General features: G+C 38.9%; 1 protein-coding gene across 6 annotated transcripts in view; it reads right to left on the reverse strand.

Annotated features, from left to right (window-relative positions):
* The window catches only part of MATN2 (matrilin 2), an 80,509-nt gene that overhangs the window by 51,234 nt on the left and 5,777 nt on the right, over window positions 1-23,498 (reverse strand). For all 6 annotated transcript variants that reach the window (XM_080380111.1, XM_080380114.1, XM_080380113.1 and 3 more), the window contains exons 2-3: window positions 14,493-14,660; window positions 977-1,546 (exon numbers count right to left, since the gene is read on the reverse strand). In XM_080380111.1, the coding sequence (XP_080236237.1) occupies window positions 977-1,546; window positions 14,493-14,646 (724 nt within the window). In that variant the 5' untranslated portion in view covers window positions 14,647-14,660. The remainder of the gene's footprint in view (window positions 1-976; window positions 1,547-14,492; window positions 14,661-23,498) is intronic.

Below are 23,498 nucleotides of genomic sequence, written 5' to 3' on the forward strand. Positions count from 1 at the left end.
GTGCTGATGCAGTTCAGCTGGAGCTCTGTTGCTCTTTGAAACAGTTTTGGAAAAGATCGAGTAAGGAAAATTCTCCAGACTATCCTGACAATAAGCCTCAGTTCTTTTCTGGCAAAAGCATCCCTAGAGATGAGTAAGCATTCAGTCTCACTATGCATTCTTTTTCTGGACTCTGCTGAAAATGCCTCAGCTTAATGCCAAATCTGTATGAAGATCTTTCATATTTGTCTTAGGAAAAACTAACAAAAAAAATTTATATCAAGTACATAGATTGGAATAAAATGAATTATGTATGTCATGATATTTGTAAAAGGTAACTTCTTATCAGGGAATTACAGATGGAAGTGATTGTTGCAAATTAATACCTATTAAAACATTATTTACTTTATTGTATGAATGAGTAATATCACTGTAATGGCTTCTCCTAACTTTCTGTACTTAAAATGGATTGAATAAAAATCCTACCATGTCTCTGTGTCTCATTTCCAGTCACAAGGCATGCATGGAGATAATTGTTTGCATAGAATTAATACGTAAACTTTGGAAGAGAGATCCACAAACTCTACAGAATTTTTTGAATAACCAAAACACTGTTTATCAGTTTGAAGTTTCAGTGCTAAGGGAGGTCACATTAAAAATCAATAGGTGAAACAACTTATCTAATATTTAAATAGCAAAGGGTTGCAAATTTATTGCTATTATGCAATGAATAGGAAAATCATGGTATGTGTATTTGCCTCACTCCTCATGACCACTAGGAATTAGATCATATTTTATGGCATTTAGCAGTAGAGTACGTTTTTCCCCATATGTATGACTGCTGTTCTGAATGTTGTCTGGCTGGTCTCCCTTTTTTCAGTATATATATTCTGAGAGATAAGCTTCCATGTTAAAAAAAATATATATATAATGCATAGGTTTCCCCCCTGTGTTTTACTTTCATCTGTGCATTCAGATCTATAGATAAAAACCTTACCACAAAGTTTAGTCTGGAAGGCAGATGTCAATGTTTCAATCTGACTGAAATTAGCAACCAGGAACACATGCTCTTCATGCGGTTCACTCCCAATGGACTTCAGCGTGTTCATATCTACTCTTCCCACTCCAATGGCAAAAATCAGGATTCCTGAGTTACGTGCTTTTGTGGCAATCTCTGCCACTGGATCCTGAGGTCTCCCATCGGTCACTATCATGATAATTCGGGGCACATTCTGCTTCAGAGGTCGAGCTCCTTCTGATTCTGAAAATGCAATGTTCATTGCATACTGAATAGCCAGTCCAGTCATAGTGCCAGTTGCCAGGTGCATCATCCGCTTCACTGCTCTTTCGATATCCTGCTTCCTCCTGAATGTCTTCAGTGAAAACTCATGTTTGACTGTGCTGCCATACTGAATCAGACCTACGCGGGTGGCATCAGTACTGATGTCCAGGAACTGCAAGATGGTTAAAATGAACTCCTTCACTTTTTCAAAGTCATAAGGACGTACACTGCGAGAGCTGTCAATGATGAAGACGAGGTCCAGGCGTTTGTTGTTGCAAGTATTTTCTGGAAGGCAAAATGCAAACAAAAATACTTTACAATAATTTCAAAATGCAAACTGGTTCAGGTTGACCCGATGTCTCAAACATGCTGTCTAAACAAAGACAAACACTGGGAAAATACAGGAAAAATAGGAGATGTCAGAACTAAGGCTACTTGGGCAATATAAATTCAGCCTCAAGTAAGTAACAAAAGCTGTCTGTTAAATGATCAGTAGATTATTTATTTTTTGGAGGGAAATCAGTGCCCAGCATGACCAATGGCAGTGGAATGGGTAGATACTTGTGCTGTACCTTGTTTTGTCACTGTTGTTGAGATTTTAAGCTCAAACCCCACACAGGCTGGAAGTGCCCTCTGAATTACATAGTTACTATTTGAACAGGCTGCACTGTGCTTCTTTTTGTGGTAGTCCCTGAGAATTTAGAAATTGAACACTCCAGTGAGGCAGGATGGAATCAGTCCTCCATTACAAAAAGGGAAAACAGAACACAAAGAAATGTGGGTCAAAAGCATCTGTTAATTGCAGTGGCTGATACAAGATGTGAAGGGACTGATTTTTCAGGGAACTTGGCATTAAGCAGCACTTTGCATGTACAAAGTACAGCTCTCAATGACGTCAACTGCAGCTGTGACTGCTCAGCACTTCTGCAAATCAAACCCCATGATTTCAAATGCATAATTAATGGACATCTGGGAAAAGTCTCATCTTGGACTACCTCAGCATCACACAGAAATTCTGTAGCTGCATCAGAGAGAAAATCCTGCTGTCTACAGTGGCACTCAACCTGGCCAAAAGACCACTCATACACTTTCCACCCATCGGCAGTCTTTTTTTTTCCAGTGAAGCAGAAATACCACACAGTGTGTCTATATCTGACAATTGCACAGGCAGGCAGGCCAAGCTATCACAGATAACAGCTGAAGTGAAGGCTGGCTGCCTTCTGGGCATGCTACAAGCCTCCTGGGACCCTGGGTATATCCTCTGGCTTCTGCTTAGTAACCTTTTTTTGAAAGAATATGAGACACATGCATGAGTTGCACGATGAGAATGGATAGGGACTGACCATTCACATGACAGGCTTAAGACAAGCAGGGAGAGGTGAGCTGTGAGCCTTGCTGCAGAAGGCAGCATAAAGCAAAAGATTAAAGGACTTTAAAGGGCTTAACGGGATGCTGGTGAAGAGAAATTTCTGAGGTTTAATACTGACATTAAAGATCCCTCCAGATTAGGAAATCCCTGAGCCAAAAAAGCATGGCAGTTGGGGGGATGCCTTTAGGTACTATTGTTTTGTCCTTAAACATTTTCATATGCATCACATTTTGACTGCTGTCAGAGACAGGACACCATGTTAGGTAGACCTGTGGCTTCAGTCAGCATGTCTGCTCCTGTTCTTCCATTCCCGTGGTTATGAACAGACCTGTGAAGTAACTAGTTGCCCATTTGTCTGCCTGGCTTGAAAGATTAAAGGTGGCAAGAATGCTCATTTCACTAAGTTGAGAGACCCCTAATCAATAATCTCCCTTATTTCCCAACCCAATTCAATTCCCAGTGCGCTCTCATCCGTCTTGTGCACTGAATGAGGCAAATGCTCGGTGGAAACGTAGTATTTGACTGTATAATTGAAGGTCATGTCATACTGCACAAGTACAAGTGGGCCAATCAAAGACTCAATTGGAAAAACATCTGTCTGTAGGCAAGCCTTTACATGAGTTCACTTGTGACTGCTGATGAATGCTAATCATGTACTTCTGCCAAGGCAAGGGGTGAGAAAGCTGCCTGTTCTCACTTGTTAACTCAGAGGCTTCTTTCATAGATTACCAAGAATATTTGTGGGCATAGAATAAAAATGCTCTTTGATGACAATAAAAATGACTGCCTGGATTTATTCATGCACAGCCTACAATATGGCTTTATTCATAAGCATAGGAATATGCTAGGGTTGCTTAGTCTTTCAAAATCGGAGGACGTTGAATGCAAGCCAAATTGAGCAGAAACAAAATTCCAGTTCTAATGGGATACAGATATCCTGACAACTACTTTCCATCTTATTATCTTAGTGTTATATCTAATTATTAATTAGTTTTACTAATATAAGATGAAATATTCCAGCACAGTTCTAATACAAAGATAATGCGAAGATATTATTTGTGGGAGCAGAGCAAGGGGAAAGAAAGATAACTGCAGAAAAAAACCCCTAAGAATATGTCTGTGTATGTGAGGGGAAGGACAGAGAAGGGAGAAGGGTAAAATGACTGCTATTTTATTTTCCTTAAAACAAGTCAAAACTAGAGCCATGGTGTTGAGTCCTTTTCATCTGAATATAACAATTTGGATCCCAGTCTGACAAGACTCAGTTATGTATTTTGAAGTCAGGCATGAATCTTGTTGGGAAAAAACCTGGACGGCATTAGTAGACAGTACTACTAGAAACACACCCCATTGTGCTAAATTACTTAAGAAAAAACTGTTGGGCTGAATGTAATACAGTATATTTCAAAACTACTTTCATTAGCAAAACTACATCTATAGAAATAACAAACATTTCCAAATTTAAATGTATACAAAATGACCTTATAATTATTAAAGTTGATTTAGCTGAGATCCATGAAAAATAAAACGTAACTAATTTACTAAGTAAAACTTCAGCTGGGTGGTATTTTGAGGAGTGGCAATCAGTAATGACTAACGGATCTGAACACTCATCCCCCCAGATAAACTTTCAGTGATACCTTTTTAGCAGTTGCATGTTTTTGCACTTGCCCTGTAAACTATAACCTCTTCCTGTTACCAGCTCTCATTTTGAACAAGGACATTTCTCACAACTTGGCAAACATCCTCGTACCCAAGAGTAATTCCCTTCCACTCTTCTTATGAAAAGTGACATGCTCATTGAAAAGAGCTACTCATCCATAAACCTGCTTCTAAGTCAGCAGAGGTTTTGTATTGCCAACACAAAAGTTAAAAAAAACCTCTCACTGTGAGCTGTATTATCCAAAGGCAAGGCCAGGAGACGCAAGACAAGGACAGACAAGGCAAAGGAAGGAAAGGTCAAGTCAATATGTTCTCCTCCTCCAATCAATATGCAGTTTGTCTGTCAGTAACAGTTACAGCGATGTTACCTTTGCAAAGTTAACAACACAAGGACATTTCAGTTCTACTTGGAAGAACCCAGCTGGGAATCAATTACTGAGAGATACATAAAACAAAGCTTAAAAGAATATTTCACATTGAGCATCTTAATTTCCTCTAGCTCTGAAAGTTCTATTAAGTTATTTTATCTGATCCCTGCAGGTTTTCTTCTACTCCTTTCTCAAAGCAAATTACGCTCAAGCCTGAACCCCTACTTTGGCTTTGATGAAGTTCACGCTGCTTTGACTTTGCTCACCCACCCAGGGTCTCTATCTGAAAGTGTTTGTACCCTCTCAGCTTATATCTAACTAATGCTACATTGCCTTAATATAACTAAAGCGCTGCCAGGGAGTTTTCCTGAGCATTGGAACTGACTATCTCTAGGCTGTTAAATCATTAGAATAGTTCCTGGTATTGTTCATCTTAGGACAATTAACATTTTCTCAAGCAATCCTCAGGCATGATATGGGAAGTAGCATGAGCCAGGGACTCATCCTAATATGCAATGTGGATTCAACCACTCTTGTAAGCTCAGTGTATTTAGTAGTACAGAAGCAGGCCATTTTATACCACTGGTCTCAGTGCCAGAGAGCAGTCTAAGATACAAGCTAAGCTCAGAGGCCAGCTGGATTGCATCCACAGTATTAAACTCACCTTCCCACTAAAACAGAATGGCTGTATGCAAGCTGCCTATTGGGAATAATCCCAGTCCTCTTGCAGCCTCTGAACCATGCACAGGGACTGCTGGGGGAGTGCTAATCACTGCGGGCCAGAGAACTCCAGCAATTTAACAGCAACAATAACGGTGGAGTCCCAATGCCCAAGAATGTCCCTTAGCACTGTTAAATTTCCTGAAACAATTCCATTTTGGGACATTCAAACTAAACACATGAAAAGGACCAAAGTTTTAGATGGTGATTTTCCAAAAGTTTTTGCAAGCCAGCTCCCTTGATAAGATTAATTGTTTAAAAATGAGTTAGTTATTTTCTATTGTTGTCCTATATCTTTATGACTCCTTATTCCCTTTTTTTTTTTTTTTAACTTTGATATTACTTATTTGGTTATGTAGGTCTTTATCCTAATATATGAGAATGGATAAATGTTGAAGAATGATATTGCTTTATGCAAAGCAAAAGGAGGTTAGCTCAACTTGGTAAACACTGCAGCGAAGTTAAGACATTGAAAAAGTAATTTATAACAAGTAAATACTAGTTCCATTAAGATGTTTGTTATAGAGTAAGACAATTTAAGCAAAAAAGAAGGATGAGATCAGTTAAGAAAATATGAGATAATAGAAAAATTATTGCCTAAACAGGCAATGCATTAGTGGCAATGTTGAGACTCAATATATTGTTTCTTAGCTAACTCTACAGTAATGCAAATACAAAAAATTACACGTGCTGTGACAATGCCAGCAATAACACCAGGTTTATTTTTACATTCTATCTTTTGAGTAACAGAAAAATTAAATAAAAGAGGAGAAAACTGTTCTCCTGGCTTGCACATTATAAAACTCTTTCCTAAATTCCTCTTCTTTCTTTGCCATTTTGTTATTTCATTTTCCCTCTAGTCCTCAGCCTTACTGGCCTCTCTTTTCTTTACAACTTCTTTCCTTATAAATCGCAGTATAACTCCTAACAAATTTGTTTCAAAGTGTATGAACTTGCTGGGTGTCAAATATTTGTTCTTAAAGTCCAGAATTCAGGTTTTCCCTAGCTAAATATCCAGCCAAAAAGATTGGATTTGACAGATTCTCAGATATTTCCAAAGGATTTCGTAGTTCATCAAGAAGGTTTAATTTTATTGCCATACAATCATACAAGTAAAGAATACTTAAATTTGCAATTAATTCATAAATATAGCAGGAGCAAAATGCTCAGATGGGAAGAAACACATACTTACATATTACCTATATATACCTTCTAGGAAACCACAGTAGCTTCATTTGCAAAGATCAAGCACGAAGTACATAGCAGTAAATGTAACGTTGCTTTTGAAAAACGCATTTTGTGGTTGTTGCCAAGAGTAAATGAAGAATAGCACTAATTCCAAGCACTTCTTGGCTCTAGTAAGACGTTTTGTGCAAGTTACCTTCCAAGAAGGACAAAGGATAGTACGGTACATTTCAGATATAATCCTACCTAGTTCTGGAAGTAAATGTTAGAAACTGCTCAGTAACCCTTTCCTGGCACATGTATGTGCTGCACTTGGTTCTGCAGGTGACACCAGCTCTTGCCAGCTCTGGGACAGACCCTGGGTCCAAGACCTGCCCCCATACTCCCTGGCCCCATCCTTGCTCTGAACCTTTCCCCAAACTCACAGGCGTCTGGCCCTAACCCAAAGACTCATTATGAGTTTGGCAGCTCACCCATTCCTCCTTACATACTTCTTCCTCTGGAACAATCTCAAATGCAACACAGCCTTCAGACATTTCTTTATTGCCTCTGACAAAACCTTTTCTGAACTTCCAAAATTTCTGGGACAACTCTACAGCAGGATGCTCTTGTCCAGAGATTTCCATTTCTTACCACATGCAAATGCTTCGTTATCAGTCACTGCAGGAGAGTCCGTTACCTTGTTGTCATTTCACCTCACTATTTCTTTTCCTTCCCTGCCATCCCTTCCAAAACAAGAAGGTCATTATTAATAAGAAGTCCCTCCAATTCCAGAGTCCCAAAACTGACTCCTACTATGTCTCCATTTCTTTAGACTGGTTCTGTCTCTGGCATGAAGCTGAAGTATGGTGTGGGGATACTCTCAGGTTCCTTAGTTTTTTTTCATATATTTCAGCTGTTCTGAGATGGAAACTGTCGGGTCTTCTGACAGGAGTCAAACCTGCTTAATGGTCAGGAGGACCGAGGAGTGGGTTGCTTTCCCTTGTGGGCAGAAAAAGACCCGGACAGAGGGATTAAGCATCTTGATATCCCCAGTCCAGTCCCAGAAGCATCAACATCTACCAACTGTTTCCTGACAGAAACAAATGTTACGTGCTCTCAGTTAAGCATAGCTCACACCCGTGAGAGACAAGGAATTTTCTGAGCCACGACGGAGAAACTACACACAGTTAAAACTACTTTGAACCCAGTTCTCACAGACAGCCTGGAGGCATTGACTCTGCCTGTGACTGACTGTCTTTCCCTGCACACATCTGTAAAACAACAAATCACAACCAACACAAAAAAGGGTGATTGCATGGGAGAAGATGATCTTCATATCTTTCTCCTCAAAGATCTGAAACTCTCATTTTGCCTGAGCTACCTGGGGCACTGTTGCAATGGAACAGAAATTATTACAGAAGGAACAGATAGAAAAAGTAAATAATAACAGTAAATAGCAGTAGCAGCGTAGAAAATTAAGTGAAAAAATGTGACCTGAATGAGTTTGCGCTGTTCTGCTTTCAGGACATTAGCTTAATGTTTTAAAAACTCCTATCCATGCTTTTTTTTTGTTTTTCTAAAAGTCATCCATGTCTTTGTTTACAGGCAAGCTATTAGCAACCTCAACATTACTCATTAATCAGCTGATCTGAAACCACATATTTCTATCCATTGGTAACAGTTTAAGTATTATACTCTTTTCCAGAGTAGTTTCAGAAACCGCACCATGGGATAGTACCATACACCATTTCCCCCTGCCCCCCAAAATATATGGGGCATCATTCCCACTGACAAACCATTAGTTCTACCATTTCAGCAGTACTTAAATAAGTAGATAGTGTCTTCTAGCTTCCACAGCAACTTAAAGGCACGTTGTCTTCATTCACAATAGTGTCTGATTACCCACTTGTGCCTATAAAATGAGGTGTTCTTTAAGTTATGTAAATGCTGTTTCCAAGACTTTCAAGTTAATTTTGCACATATGTGCTTTTTTAATTATTAAGCTAAAGTACTCACAATGAAGTCAAAACCATCATACTTTTGAACGTTTGGTGTTCTTTCTTTTGGCCTGAGGTCCTTCAAGACAAAATACACAGAGGAGACTTTGAGATTGTTGAGAACATACAAATAAAAAAGTTTGCAATTTTAATCAGTGAATTATTGTCAAGGCAAACTCTTTTTCAAACAGAAATGGTATTTCACAGTAATTTGTGGGGGTTGTAACAAACAATTTCAGAAATACAGAGAGCATTTGCAGTTCAGTACATGACACTGTTTTTTCTGTACCAGCAGATGTTCTTTCCTTTTTGTGGAAAATTTAAAAACCTCTTTAAAAAAATAAAATAAAAGGGGGGGGGGGGGGGGAAATTGGCAGGAAAAGATAATAAGAAAACAAAGACTAGAGAGAAAACAGGAAAGAGGAAAGAGAAGAAAAAGCTTTATTAGAGGAAATACAAATTAAATAAATACAATAACACGTCTTCTGCTGCTAGAAATAGAATTATATCCCATATAACATTAATTACTGAATTTCCCTTTAAGCAGCTTGAAAGTGAATGCTATTTTAATACATGAATTGAAAATTAATAGTGAATACCAAATATGACAGTTGGCAAGCATAATGTTGTCATGCGGCTAAAAATTGCTAACACAAACCACAATCCAAACTTTCTGATCTCCATGATAATTGGCTGCAGATGAGCGTACTCAGAATAGGACACAAACCCCTGGGGTCTGTTACAGTCCCAGATAGCCCTCATGGCTCATTAATTGGGCCTGCTTAAGGAATAACAGCTTTTGCAAGGAACAAATAGCCAGGCAGGGATGCGATTGCCATTCAGATCCCACCTTCTCGGACTCCAGGACCCCTGCTAGGGCTGGGAAGGCACAGCCTCAGCACCACAGAGAGAGGGTCTCCCACTGCAAACTAAACCCTGAAACTGGAAGACTGGGGTGGTCTGAGCAAGTGCCACCTTCCTGCTGCTGTTTTAGACCTCAGCCAGGTAGATGACTGACAACAATTATTGCAGGGGAGAAGCCGATACCTGAGAGATTAAGATGAAAGCACAAGTTTCAAGGCTTGGTATAAAGTCCATGGGAGACATCTCAGCCATTGACACAATCACTACTGGGAAGCAAAGCACACAATTGCTAATAACGTGTTGAGGCACAATGATTGTAAGATGTACCTACACACCTCTGAAGGAAGAAACAGGTGATTTCACACACTGTAAAATGCTTTGTGCTTTCTCTTTCCAAATGTTACACCTCTGTTTATATGGCAATTTTATGTTTTGATCAGAGAGAGTCCAAATTGATACATTTTATTATCTTATATCCTTATAAAAGTTTGGTTAGGATTTTGCTTATATTTTGGCTAAATACATGATAATTCAAAAGATGTAATTTGCAACCTCTTCCTACCTTTATTGCCTAGGATAGTTTTGATCTCCCCAAATACTATACCAGCATCATATATCAAACACATAATGTAGTTGTTATCATGACCAGACTCATTATTGACACATATTTTCCCCTTTTATTTGCGGCTAAAATGTAACCCAGAATGGTTAACCTGATGATGTTCTTGAGCCTCGAAGTTACAAATACACAAGTTTAAGAGCTGGCTTGGATACAAGAATGTTTGGAATAATTTTAACTGACTGTAGCGAGTGATTCATAAATTTAGTAAGCACTATTTGTACTTCATATTAGTTCTCTTCATATTAGTGGAATGATATTTATAAAATGAAGAAATAAATTATTATATATTTTGTTGCAAAATACAATTTAACACAGACGGGGACATTTGTGTTTAGCAGCAGTTTCTACTGAACAGGAGCCAAGTACATTTCCTTCTTGGCCTCCATTCCCCATTCAATTTTGTGCAGCACCAGTTAATCTCTTGTAGTTTCTTTCTTCTGGGATCTTGTAGCATCTAAATTAATGCCCCCTAAATTAGCTTTTCTCCTCACATAAATAGTTCTTTTCAAAACCAGGTAGGTGCACATTTTATATTCCTAAAGAACAGAAGGAATGTTATTGCTTAGAATATTATTCTACAGCTTATTCAATTATTCCCATGCATGCACTTCAGAGCTTTCCAAAGAAACATGCCCATGTGACGTAAAATACATGCTCAGTTTACAAGAACAGAGTTCACCAAGAAAAAAAAAAACAACAACAAAAAACAAACAAAAATCTTGTGGGTTTTCCACAATGTTGAAATTTTGCTTTGCTTTGTTTTACAATAAACGATTAAGATGCAGCAGGGCATAAATCCCACATCTGTGCTACCAAAACCACCCACAACATCAAACACCAAAAAAAGCTACATCTTGCAAGGACTGGGCACGTGTTGTTTCTGAATATAGAACCTGCTGAAAGGTGCTGTGGATCTCTGACTGTGGCCTTGAAATCACAGTGTGGAAATCACCACTCTGGACAACTGACACGGCTCTCCATCAGTCTGTTTAGGTGCATAAGTCTATTCCAGTTGTATTTGAAAGAAATGAGCTAATGTAACAGACTTAATTTTATCTTTATAACCATGTAGCACTATATTTCCATTACTGCTTTTCTTTAGTATCCAAAAAGCTATGCTAAACTGGCAAACTGTGCTTTCAGTGATCTGTGTATAATCTAAAAAAGCAGCTGTGCTCAGCAGGAGCAATGATTTTGTCAGAGAGCTAAGTAAAAACCTCTTCAGAGCTCTGATAAAGTCTTTAAAAGACAAGATTCTAAACCAAAAGATTAATTTCCTTTAAGGAATCAGGATACCTAGGATCAAACTGACGAGGGGAAAGAGAAGGCAAAATCCAGTTCAAGAGTCATATAAGGGGAAAGGCAACTGCCTTCTGCTACAGTAAAGACAAATGTACCATCCTGTTTCTTTCTGTTATTTCACAATATCTTGCAGGACTATGGAAATGATAATTTAAAACATAAATACATATACATTAAAAGCAATATTTTCCAGCAATTAACACAAATTCTGTTATTACAAGAAATACATATGTATTTTCTACCTCTAAAGCAACTACACGTATTCTACAACTAATATGCTACAAGAAAGATGTAAGAAGATGTTAACCAACTTAATTAAGTTGGCACAATTGACAACTTTAAATACTTTGAAGTTTGAGTCAGTGTTTCAAGAAAGAAAAACCTGAAAAACAGTTTGCCTTCCAAGGCCCACACAGAAAGAGTTCTATGTCCAATTGAGCCTTGCACAAAACTTTTAGATCTTTAATGGAAATTATTAGCTATAGGAATAATAATTTTAAACAACAACAAGCAATGCAAGGATTTGCTAAACAAAAACACGCATTCAGGTTTAGCAAAAAAACTAGGGATAAGAAAAACATAGAAAAGACATAGCTCATTCCTTCTGAAACCTTCATTAAAACATACAGGCTATTAGCCCTAACAAGACAATTAAGAAATCTATGAAGTATTAGTGCATGGCTGCCAAAAAAGTAAATCCTCCTAAAGCTGGATCTCACAGTACTTTTATCACTATGTGGACAATCCCACAGGATTTTTCATTCATCCCATTTTGCCTGTTTACATTGTCAGCTTCCTGGAGCAAGGAGTTTTACTTCTGTACATAGACACTATTAGTATTTTACCACTAAATAGTTACCACAACAGTACACTTTTGTTTTAAACGTTAGCAAAATGAAAAAAAAAAAAAAAAAAAGAAGGAATAAAATTATTTTAATGCTACTAATATTTACAAGGCAAAATCCTTCATTTTAGTCCTAAAAACATAAAGACCTTCACCCAAAAAAACCCAAACCCCAACCTAAACTTTTGTTACTTTTCCAGGTATCTGTTGGTTCTTTGCAGCTATATTGCTCACTTTTGCCTGCCAAGTATTTCCACAACAGCAGCAATTGTCATCACCACTACTATTTATAGTATACTTATTATATAGAATGGGACAGCTTTTAATTCCTGTTAAATTGCTGTAGTTCTGAAGTGTTTTTATTAAGTCAATAGACTTCATGTCACTGAGAACATGGTTTGGCCCCATTCTTTTTCATGTCATTTAAGGAACACTACAGCTTTCCAGCAGAGTGGCATGCATTTTACACATTCTGTTCTTTACAGAGAGGCACGTTTTAACCATGCCACTGTTTATATGCACTGCTGAATCTGAAGCAGGTGACCTAATTTATTGTAACAGAATGCAAGGCCCAAGAGTCTGACTCCAAACTGCCACGTACTTTTATGGGCTGGACCAGAGAATGTCCCAAGTTTCTTGCATCATTTAATGTCTTGAAAAGGTTCTTTCAGCCAGAGCTGCCAGAACTGTTTGCATCCTGCACATGCCAAACTGAACAGGGATCCAGAATTTTCCAAATGCAGGAATTGCTTGGCTTTTGAAAGAAGAAAGAAATAAAAATTTAGAGATTAAGTTATTTATATTGACTGCTAATTCTTTTCATATATTTTCCATTATTTAAAATAGGAAGAAGAGGTTATAAAAGCATTTTTAAAGAACCACAGGGAAAAAAAGGCAAACCGAGAAATGTGAAACCTTTTAGTTTCTCCACATAACACCTTGCTATTGTGTTCATTTTCTAGCGAGACAGGTTTATTACTTAAAGTTAAACTTTAGATTAGGGTATTTGATGGGGACCCTAAAATATTCAGGAGGGACTACTATTTAATCACATTTTGGAATTTAGGATTTTAGAAAGTTTGAGAGTCTTGCTAAGTAAGGTGTAAATGTGGGTTTTCTCTTTGCTGTTCCACATCCATGTTTTTTGGTGGACTAGTTCTCCAGAGCTGTGGTTGTCAGCCTTCAGTTGCAGAACCCCAAGAATCTCAAGACCACTTCTATTGGCTTTGAGAAAGATAAAGAAAGAAATCTGTTGTGACCTGGCTTAAATTTGTTCTACAGGAACTGAAAACCAATATTCTTAAATTAACAAAGGACAGATTGCAAATGGAATTTTATGGAATGTTACATACTTAAAGGATTACATTTTGTTTGGGGAAGATTTTCACTTGGTGGTCCCCTTTCTGTCACCCATTCTTCCATGTTCTGGCTTGCTTTCTTCTTTCTTCCCAATATATCTTCTGCAGGACACTTCACATTCCTCATGTTCATCTAAGTTAGGTGACCTTTACAGGGAGGCAGGCCACTTAACATCTCCCAGCAGCTGGAGAGAAGTATCTGATTAGATTGATGTGTATCGGGAATCCCTAATGACGGGCCATGTCCAAACCCCATCCATGCTATATTTTCATAATCTGACAATTACCTTAAACAATGAGCAAAAGAAGATTACTGTAAGTCATGAACTGTTACAAGATGAAAAAGTTCACCAGCAAACTGACTAATGATCAACAAGAGAGATGAACCTTATTTTTTAAAATATGACAGACACAAGATAAAACTGCTAGATCCTGTCCTCAGGTTTTTGGCAAAAGAGGAAAAATGATCTACTCATTATAAATACAATTAAGTGGACAAAATGAAGGGATTAGCATCAAGTAATGCAATGACAAGCCTCATTTCAATAGCCACTGATTTCCATTCCATCATCCTTATGCACAGCACATACATACAGACAGCTAAAACTCGCTGGCATGGTAAAAGGCAGCTTTGACAGAACCTTGATGGACCAATATGTATTTTCTCCGAACAGTGAAAATAAGATCTTTTTGCCAAACAGTCCTGTAGCAAATATTTATTTCATATCACTTACACAAAGTAGATCTAGAACCTCAAAAGTAAACACCTTCTTTCAATGGCTACTAACCGGTCAACAAACTTTCTCACATTCCTGCTTGCTAATGGCAATCGCCTTTTTATTATAAACTAACTCAGCCAAGGTTTGGCCAGCTGCTCATGCCTTTTATAATTTGTATTTGAGATGCCTTTTGGTGATGCTGTTTGGGTTTTGGTCTCTTGGGCTTTTTTGTAACTTACCTAGTAGAGATTGTGAGCTAACATCCCTTCTTTGGCTGAAACGTCCTCCAGGGAGATCTTTTGCCATGACAGAGACAATGGAAAGCAGACTGTGTCCAAATAGCAGAAAGAAGCATGTAATCATTTTCTTCATCTTCAAGAAACAGAGGGACATTCAAGGATGTGAAACTGCAATAAAGGAAAGAAGGAGATGAGCTCCTTGATTACACAAAAAGATACACTGTAACCATGTCAGCCACCCACCTGCATTGCCTCCCTCCTCCACATACAAACATGCAGATATATTGGCATGGAATAATACCCACAACTTCAAGAAAGAAGATCTACATAATAAAGTTGAGTTAACAGACCCTGCGTAGTTTTTATAAGTATTGTTAGTTGAAGTTCATAGTTAACATTTAAAATGTATCAGCTTTTACAATCATTCATAATAATCAAGTATTTTTAAAGCAAGAAAAGGAACTTAGTTTCGGTCAGCCTGTCAGCATTAACAGGTTCAAGGAGGACACAAACATATTTTCATTATTCTACTCAGCATTCTGCTGCATTTTTTCAGAAGTTTAATGGTTCTTGTAGTCTGAGAGCTACTTGCATCAGAAAAACTTGGAGAATTAAAACAAGAGATGGGAATATATGCCAGATACACCAACTATAATTGTGAACTCACAACAGCTCTTGCTTCCTTTTCAAAAGACCATCTATAGTTGCTAGTATGAAGATAACAGTGCAGGATGAATCTTGTTTACTCAAGGAGACTTCTGAGGACTGGCAATGGGCTTGCCATAGATCATGAAGAAGTTTTGTCATACTGAAGAACAAATTGACAGAAAAAATTCCTGCACTAAGAGATGATTCCTGCCCAGGAGTTTGTTAACGCACCATCAAAAGCCACAGCTGACTCTGACCGCAAACAGGGACCTAAGACTGACGTGCTAAACGCTCATCTTCCAGCCATGTCCCCTGTTGCTGGGATTCCTCAGATGGCAATTCCTTTTACCTTCCCCTCAAAATTTATTGTTTCAGGTTGTGAGACAGCATCTCACAGGAGCTAGATTCAGCCTTGGAACTAACTGGCGCTATGAAGAAGCTTAGTCAAGAGCTCCCCTAGGCACAAAGACATGGATAAAACTACCCACTTTCACAACAAAAAACTGTTCTACCTGAAGCTGAGTGGAAACTTAAGCAGCAGTGCAAATTTTAACAATAGTTCTTGGTTCTGTCGAAAACATTTTTAATAGGGTCCTAAACCTGGTAAGTAGATAGAGCCACATATCTGTAATAGAAGGCAACTAAATGCTCCAGTTCAGAAAGAGAATTCATTTTTACCCCACCATAAGGTACTCACCGAGAGAAAAGAAGATTGTGAGTAAATATTTTCTCTCTAATAAAGAGATTTTATACGTTATTCTTCAGTCTGTCCTACACAATCATTACACATTGATCTATTTTTCTGTCTATCAATCTATTTTTCTGTTTCAGTAACCTACTCAGCATCCCCAAATATGAACACAATATTCTGGTGTGTATGCCAGAGAGCAAAATGAACTAACTCTTTGCACTCAAAATGCCCAGCCTTGCTTAAATGTTCAGTACTATCCAGTAACAGGCAATACATGATTTAAGGGCATTCAAACTAGGAAAGAGAGGTAAATGGTGCTTGTAATAGTGGCTACCAAAAATTAAAGGTTTGGAGCCCTAGCAGCATGGACACCTGGATGGTATTATTTGTAGAATATTTCCAGTGCTTAAAATTTTGCTGGAGGCAACAGTCATTACTGCTGGAGATTACTGATGAAAGCTTCTCCCAGGTTATCTCCTCACTTCTCAGAATATCGTCAACACAGGCTGTGCAAGGGGGCCTCCTTTCTCTCTGGCCTGTTCCTTCAGCACACAAGGCAAATGGACCTCCAGGATACATGTCAGTTCTAGCACCAGTATTTTAGAAACATAGAAGCCATGCTCAGAGAGCTAAGGAGAGTAGAGAAATATGCTCCTTACAAGGCTATCATCATGAGCACCAGGCATGAACATCAAAAAGGCTATCTGGCTGCCACCTAGTTGTCAGTGGACTAACTCATCCCTCCTTCCTGCCCATCCTAAACAGCTGCAAAGATTGGGCTAATCTCTAAGTAAAGCCATTTTACTTGTTCCTGATGGCACATTAATGGAAAACGAACGATACTGTAGCGCAGCATCTTTACAAAGCATTGCCGATCCATCCATTAACAGCATGGTGCCACAGGAAACTAACTCAGGACAGTCCTACCAGCTCTGCAATGTACACCAAATTAAACCCTCCTACATTCTGGCACTTAACATATTTTATACATTTGTAACAATTTTTGATATTTGGTTACAATTTTAAATTTACTAAACTCACAACTCTCCCCAAGCAACTTCAGAAATGAGAAAAAACCATCTGTGTGTTTGCTGTGATTTTAAGTCTTTGAATTGTTAGGAAACTTATTACATAGCATGCAAATATCATACAATTAGATGACCATATAAACCAAAATTCCTACTTAATCATTCATTAGCTGTCACTGAATTCTGAAACATAATAAAGCTGTAAATTTTCAATTTTGCATGACTTTACCAGTCCCTTTGAAATGTAACGTTGGGGGTACTAATCATTGAATAACGATGCCTAGTTTTATGGGGATCTTTTTATTCAAACATAACATAACTTCTATTGTTCACTAGTATTTAATTTTCATCCAGAAACCTTGGACCCTTAGATCTCAGTTTATTTACCAGCTTGATAAGCAGAAAATAAGCCTACTTACACCAAAGTTCCACCAAAAAGGATCCAATTCTCAATTAAAAAAAAATAAAAATCTAATATCAACACACTCCTATTCTCACCAACAGTGTTTTATAATACTATTTCAAAAGAAAGCAATGCTTAACAGAGGAGAGCTTTAGTTACCTCATTCTGATATGTATACATTCTGATATGTAAGATAATAAAAAACAAAAATTTAAGTGAAATTGCAACCATTTTTAATGAGAAAAAACCCAAAACACAAGTTCCCAAAGCCAAAGGCTGTGTATGTGATAACAGATGTCACTAATGCAAGCCTGATACCACCCTTTCATCCACACTGAAAGCTTCTGTGCTGCTTTTCTGAGGTGATGACAGTCCAGACTTGCTTTGCTCTAGTTCCAGGTACATGTTTGTGTCCACTGTTTGCATTTTTACATAACCAGTTTGTATTATGGTCGTACAGCTTCTCCTCATACAGTCCTCCCACAGTTCTCTCTTTATTTTCTGGGTCTTCTTCAAGGTTCTCTGTCTTCACTCTACAAGTTGGATGGTGTTTAATGCACCATGGTTGGCATTTAACACCTCATTTTCCCAGCAGGCTGAGCCAGGCTGCTGGCACAGCCCTCATGTTGCTGGCCAACCCTTGCTCTACCAGTGGAGAACACATCCCCAAAGTACCAAACTTACAAACACACATTTTTGTGGCTACCCGGAAAATATGTTTCATGCACTTCAATTCCAGCTGTCATAGCAGGAATATTCAGCATTATACCACTGGGAGCCAATCCCCTGGGGGCAGACCCAAGACCAAGTAACTGTATGAAAGCAAAAGACCAAGAAGAAGGACGGCAATCCATGGATCTCAGCCAGGCTGAGCACCAGATGCACCACTTTCCACTGCTCCATTCTTCTACCCCTGGAGAGAGGAAGAAGAGGGTCCTATGCAAGGCTTTCACAGCAACCTTGAAGCAGTCAATGTAGCACACTGCTCTGCTAGACATGTGAAGCTCCTAAGAGAGAACAGGCAACTGCTGCTCACAAAGGTACAATATGGTGAGGGTTGTTTGCAATATCTGCAGCTGTCTTGAAGAAGCTTGGTATAAAGGAGGAGATTCTTCTAGAAGGTGGCAAGTAAACAGACAGGCTCTCTTGACCTTTTCAAGCTTCCCTTGCTCCCTAACTGGCTGCTAGTCAAGAGCTAAATATTTCCATGGTGCTTTCTTACCAATTTTACCTGTGCTTGCTTAGCCATATAACCATGCAACAGAATAATTTTTCTGACACACTGTTAGGGATTTTCAATTTCATGAACTACTGTGTAAGAATACTGAAAAATGAAATAGGGACTTCACCTTTAAAATACCTATTTCCTTTGTTGGACAGCACTCAAACAACACAAGCCTGTTTGTATCCTTTCAAATATGTTTCCATGGAAATCTCCTCATAAGGGATTGATGGCTTTTTTGGACAGACACACTAATGAATATTCAGCATCAGTGGTGACAAATCAGTTATCTTCTCCACTGCATGGAGCATGTTACTAAAATTTCTCCTCTTCATTCTGGTAACTCTTAAATAATGTCAAGGGAAGAGACATGCTCTGTGGCTTATGCTGAAGCCAGTGTCCTTCCATCTCTTACTCCACTTCAGGGATATTTATTTCACACAGAATCGGGAAACCCTGCCACTGGCCTGGAAGGCCACTTTTTTTTCATTCAGGTACCTTTAAAATGTACCTGCCTTTGCTGGGCAGATCATGCTGAAAAAGAAATTGGAAAACCAGGGTAGCAATATGTTTCAGCTCATGCCTCCTGCTTCTCTGGGTGACTTCCTTCTGTGTCTTGCAGTAGAAGTTCCCTTCCAAGGCTAAATCAGAAACATGAACTACACAAACCCCTACTTCTCCACCTTCACCAATTGCCAACAAACCTGGCACAATGCGCAGAAGGGAAAATTCTAAGAAGTTACTTGGAACATCAACACCTATACTAACCGCAGATAATATCCCCTCTCTTGATCCCCATATAATTTCTCATCATAGATGGGAAGGAAAGGGAAGACAAAAAAAAGCACCAGAGGCAGCAGTTATTGCCACTACAGAGGTTGCCTTCAGGCCTTCAGCTTACCTTCTTTGATGATTAAAAGAGACAGCCATTTACTTTCACTAAGCTGCAAGCAGATCCAGCTTCGGTGTTTTTAAGTTATAAAGATCACAAGTGCATAAAAGGGAAAACATTCTGAAGTTCTTTCAGCACTCCTTATTATCTACTTGTTTTTAAGATAACAGGAAACTGCAATCAAATCAAAAGCTTTTGCTGAAGTTAAAGGAACCGCAAACATTCTATATAAGTCAACAAAAAACAAGTTGGTGTCCCCAAGTTAGCAAGCACAGTGAGTTACTTAGAAAACCAATAAGCTCTTATTACATGAAAGCCACAAAATGTCTCATGCACAATCCCATCACCTCAGACCTTAAAAAACAAAATTAAGGACAGCAAGCACCGTAAAGCCCTGTTAACTATCAATTACAACATGTTCCAGGGTACTTCACTATCCACAAGCCAACACATGCATTACTAGTCCATTACTCATTGAAATCACTGTGTGTGGCATGGGTATCAGGACATAAGAGTATTATTAACAATTTCCTCCATCTTTCTAGACCAGTTGCTGACACAGGCCTTTTCCAGTTCTGAAAAATAGCTATAGAGCCCCACAGAGTCCAAAATCATAAGATATCTGTCTCTAGCTATGCAGATACTGCATGGAGCAGGAAGATGATATTTAGCACATCGGCAAGAAGTACCATCTTGCCTTCCTACTTACAAAGGAGCACTCTACGGCCATCCTGCTCCACCAAATCATGCACTGGACCTTCTACAACTCCTTGCTACACAAGGAAGACTTCACTAGGCTCAACAGCACAGAATAGGTACCACTCCCCTAATCATGGTTGTCAACTGCACCTCACCAACATGGTTAAATCATGAAGAAGAAACCAGGTTGCAAGTGTTCTAATTTCGTAAATTCCTCATCTGCTCCTAAACCCTGATGGCAGGCACTATGTGTACATAAACCTACCTACCACTGCACTAAGTCCTGCAAAGCAGCAGAGCAGTACTTCCTTGTTAATACATTCTTCAGCTCCTTTTAAGAGGCTAACTTTGGCCATTCATGTTGTCACTAGTATCAGATGAATCTGGGAAACTCATTATCTAAAAGTCAATTAGCAATTCAGGTGTATTCTGAGAGAGACAACCCAAATGCAAACAGCTTTCACAGTAGCACAGCAAGCCACCACAAGAACAGAACTGTGGAGTTGGTAGTTCCCATCTTTTATCAGTCTAAAATAATGCATGTCCAGACAGTAAGAGTAACCCAAATCTGCAGTGGGTTTAGGACCAGAAGTTGTGTACTCCAGCACAAGAGGACTGGGACAAATTCTTTGCATGGGTCGATTAAGGTCTACTTCCTGACAGGGAGTTTTATGGCCACATATTGTTGTTTTGTGTCTGCAAAAGGGCACAATCAAGCATTTGATGGCAACTTGCCTGTTCCAGACATGTCTGCATAGTAATGGGGACAGGATGACAACGACGGATTCACAAAGTCTTCCAGCTTTTTTTCCTATGTTTTCATATGGTCCTCCTCATCCAGCACATATCCCTACCTCAGCAGCTAAAAGGATATTCCAGAGCTCTCTATATCGAGAGAGCCCCTGCCTTGTAGAGCAATTGGGCTGCAGCTGAAAGAAACTCTATCAGTACCTAATTATTCTGACTGCTGCTACAAATGCCCACAGCTGAATTTTATCCTGGACAATAAAATCAGATGTGACAGGGGACTAAATTAACTTAGGTTTTGAAACAGTAAAGGGAAGACCCAAAATGCATTATAGAGCAGTTCCTAGAAGGGAGGTTAATGACATTTGGTAGTTAGCCAAATATTTGCACAAACCCAACACTGTACATGAGTACCCATATGCAGAGTGCAGCTGGAAGTGCTACAGGAAGGGCAACCACATTCTGGAAGCCATCAGAAGAGTGCTGGGGATGGGGGAAGAACAGCTTGCCTGTCCAAGCACTGAGATCAGATAAGCACACACATGTCTTGATGAGTATACACACCAAAACATACAGTGTTTCAGAAAGAGCAAAGATCAGCATTAAATTTTATTGTGAGGTGTAAATATCATGGTAGCACTTTTACACAATGGACTCCATTATCTAAAGGGCTTAGAATATATGCACTACATGTATAATTTAATTTTCTACAACTCTGATGAAATAAAGAACATTAAGGGATCTATTATTTATTTTTAAGTCATTCATCTAAATCACATACCTGATACCACTGTTGCAAAACTAATAACTATTAAATTACAGAATTGTAGAATAATCTAGGTCACAAAGGACCTCTGCAGGTCAGCACCTCCAGTCCCTGCTCAGAGCTGAAGCTGGTGACCATTTCAGTAATTTCAGAAACTCACCACATAAAAGTCAATGGTGATGCTGTAGAACAGTGCACCCATAGTATGGTTTACTCTGCATAGTTTCCAGTGGTCAGAGAGCAAGCTTTAGCAGTGGGAATTCTTACTTTATGACACCATCAGTCTCTACATTATGATTTTTCTTCAGTTGCCACTTGGACAATAGACCTTTTCATTATCTTGTTCTTTTGGGGAAGACTCATTTACACTTTCTGGTTCTGAATCTGATCTAGACATCAGAGTTTCCACAAAGGTCCCAGAAGAGTAGCAGGGGAAAACTAAGAAACTTCAATTTTACCATAAAGAGTAGGTATCTATATGAAAGCATATATTATACGATGTATAATACATATGTGGGCTGCTTAGTTTTTTCTCTGTGAAGTGCAGTCACAAACCGTAACAGACTGTTAATTGTGAACAGAAACAGTAGTTCTGAAACTTATTTGCAAACTCACACTGCCCCAGTACCAGCACCAGTGAAAAACAATAATTTGCGGATTAAAACCACTTCATTCTACGTACTCCTTGCTCATAATGAAAACACACTCTAATAATGAATACACTATATAAAAGGAGCCTGTTAATGATGTCCAGATTATAATTAAATAGCAGTGCTTAGTGTTTTACCCTCCCATGGAGATAGTTTGTAAGTCAAGGGAGAGTATTTGGATCTGATTAGCTTTTCCCTAGTTTGCCTGGACTGACTACAACATCTTTTAGTATTACAGCTGGGTCCCGAAGGCCCAGATCATAAGCAATAGAGTGTGCGTTTTTCTGAGAAAACCCAGTGAAGTCGATGGAAAGACTCACATAAAGTAATTAAGTGTGAATATTGAGTGCAAGATGAGGATCTAAGCTGCAGCCTTGTGTAATTGAGTGCTACATTTTCTTAAGATATAAAATAAATAAATTTTAATTTTATGAATATAGTTATAATCATAATGATATACAGTACACGAGGAGAAGTTTAAAAAATCTAGTGCTTAAAGCTGACACATCTATATGGAAAGTGTATAACTCAAAAATTATTTTGTAGATTCTGTAGGTTTTTATGGAAAAGCCATGTGTGTATTTTATTAAGCCCTTGAATTAAGGAGATTTTATGATCAGATTCAGCATGAAAATTTCATCTGAAGCAGTCAGCTGCCTGACAGCACAGCATGTCACCTTGTCAGATCTCAATCAGAATCATTCACCCCTTGAATGATGGCCCCAAAAGAAAACCCAAGCATTTAGGAAATACTACATAAACCAGTAGGCTGCACCCTTCCCTCTCTGCTGACACTAATCCATGGTTAAGCAGTGACAGCGGTCAGTCTGACACAGAAAGGACTGCCTTCTGAAACAGGAATATGTGGTCATTAAAGATGCCACAACATTTTTTGTAAGATTAAAGAGCACCATCTAGGCTGGGTTTCCAGGGAATGTGTATTACATGCAGCAAACTGTCCCAACTCCTTGAGTCTCCAGCCAGCGTGCTGCTCTCGGGAAGCCCGGGCAGCTCCCACGCTGCGTGTCAGAGGTGACCACTCAGGTGACAGTGCAGGGCTCTACCCACCGCTCGGGGACAGCCGTGTCAGAGGTGACCGCTCCAGTGCGGAGCTACCTTGCAGGGCTGTCCCACTGCACGGGGACAGCCAGCCCTGGCCTGGCCTGCTGGAAACCGGTGAAGACACCTGCGGGCTGCTCACTAACAAATGTCTCTAGGTAAAGTTTGGTTCCGATTTTGACTTTCAAATACAGTGGGTTT

Source organism: Falco punctatus, assembly GCF_963210335.1.
Source record: "Falco punctatus genome assembly, chromosome: 3".
In the NCBI taxonomy this organism is placed as follows: domain Eukaryota; kingdom Metazoa; phylum Chordata; class Aves; order Falconiformes; family Falconidae; genus Falco; species Falco punctatus.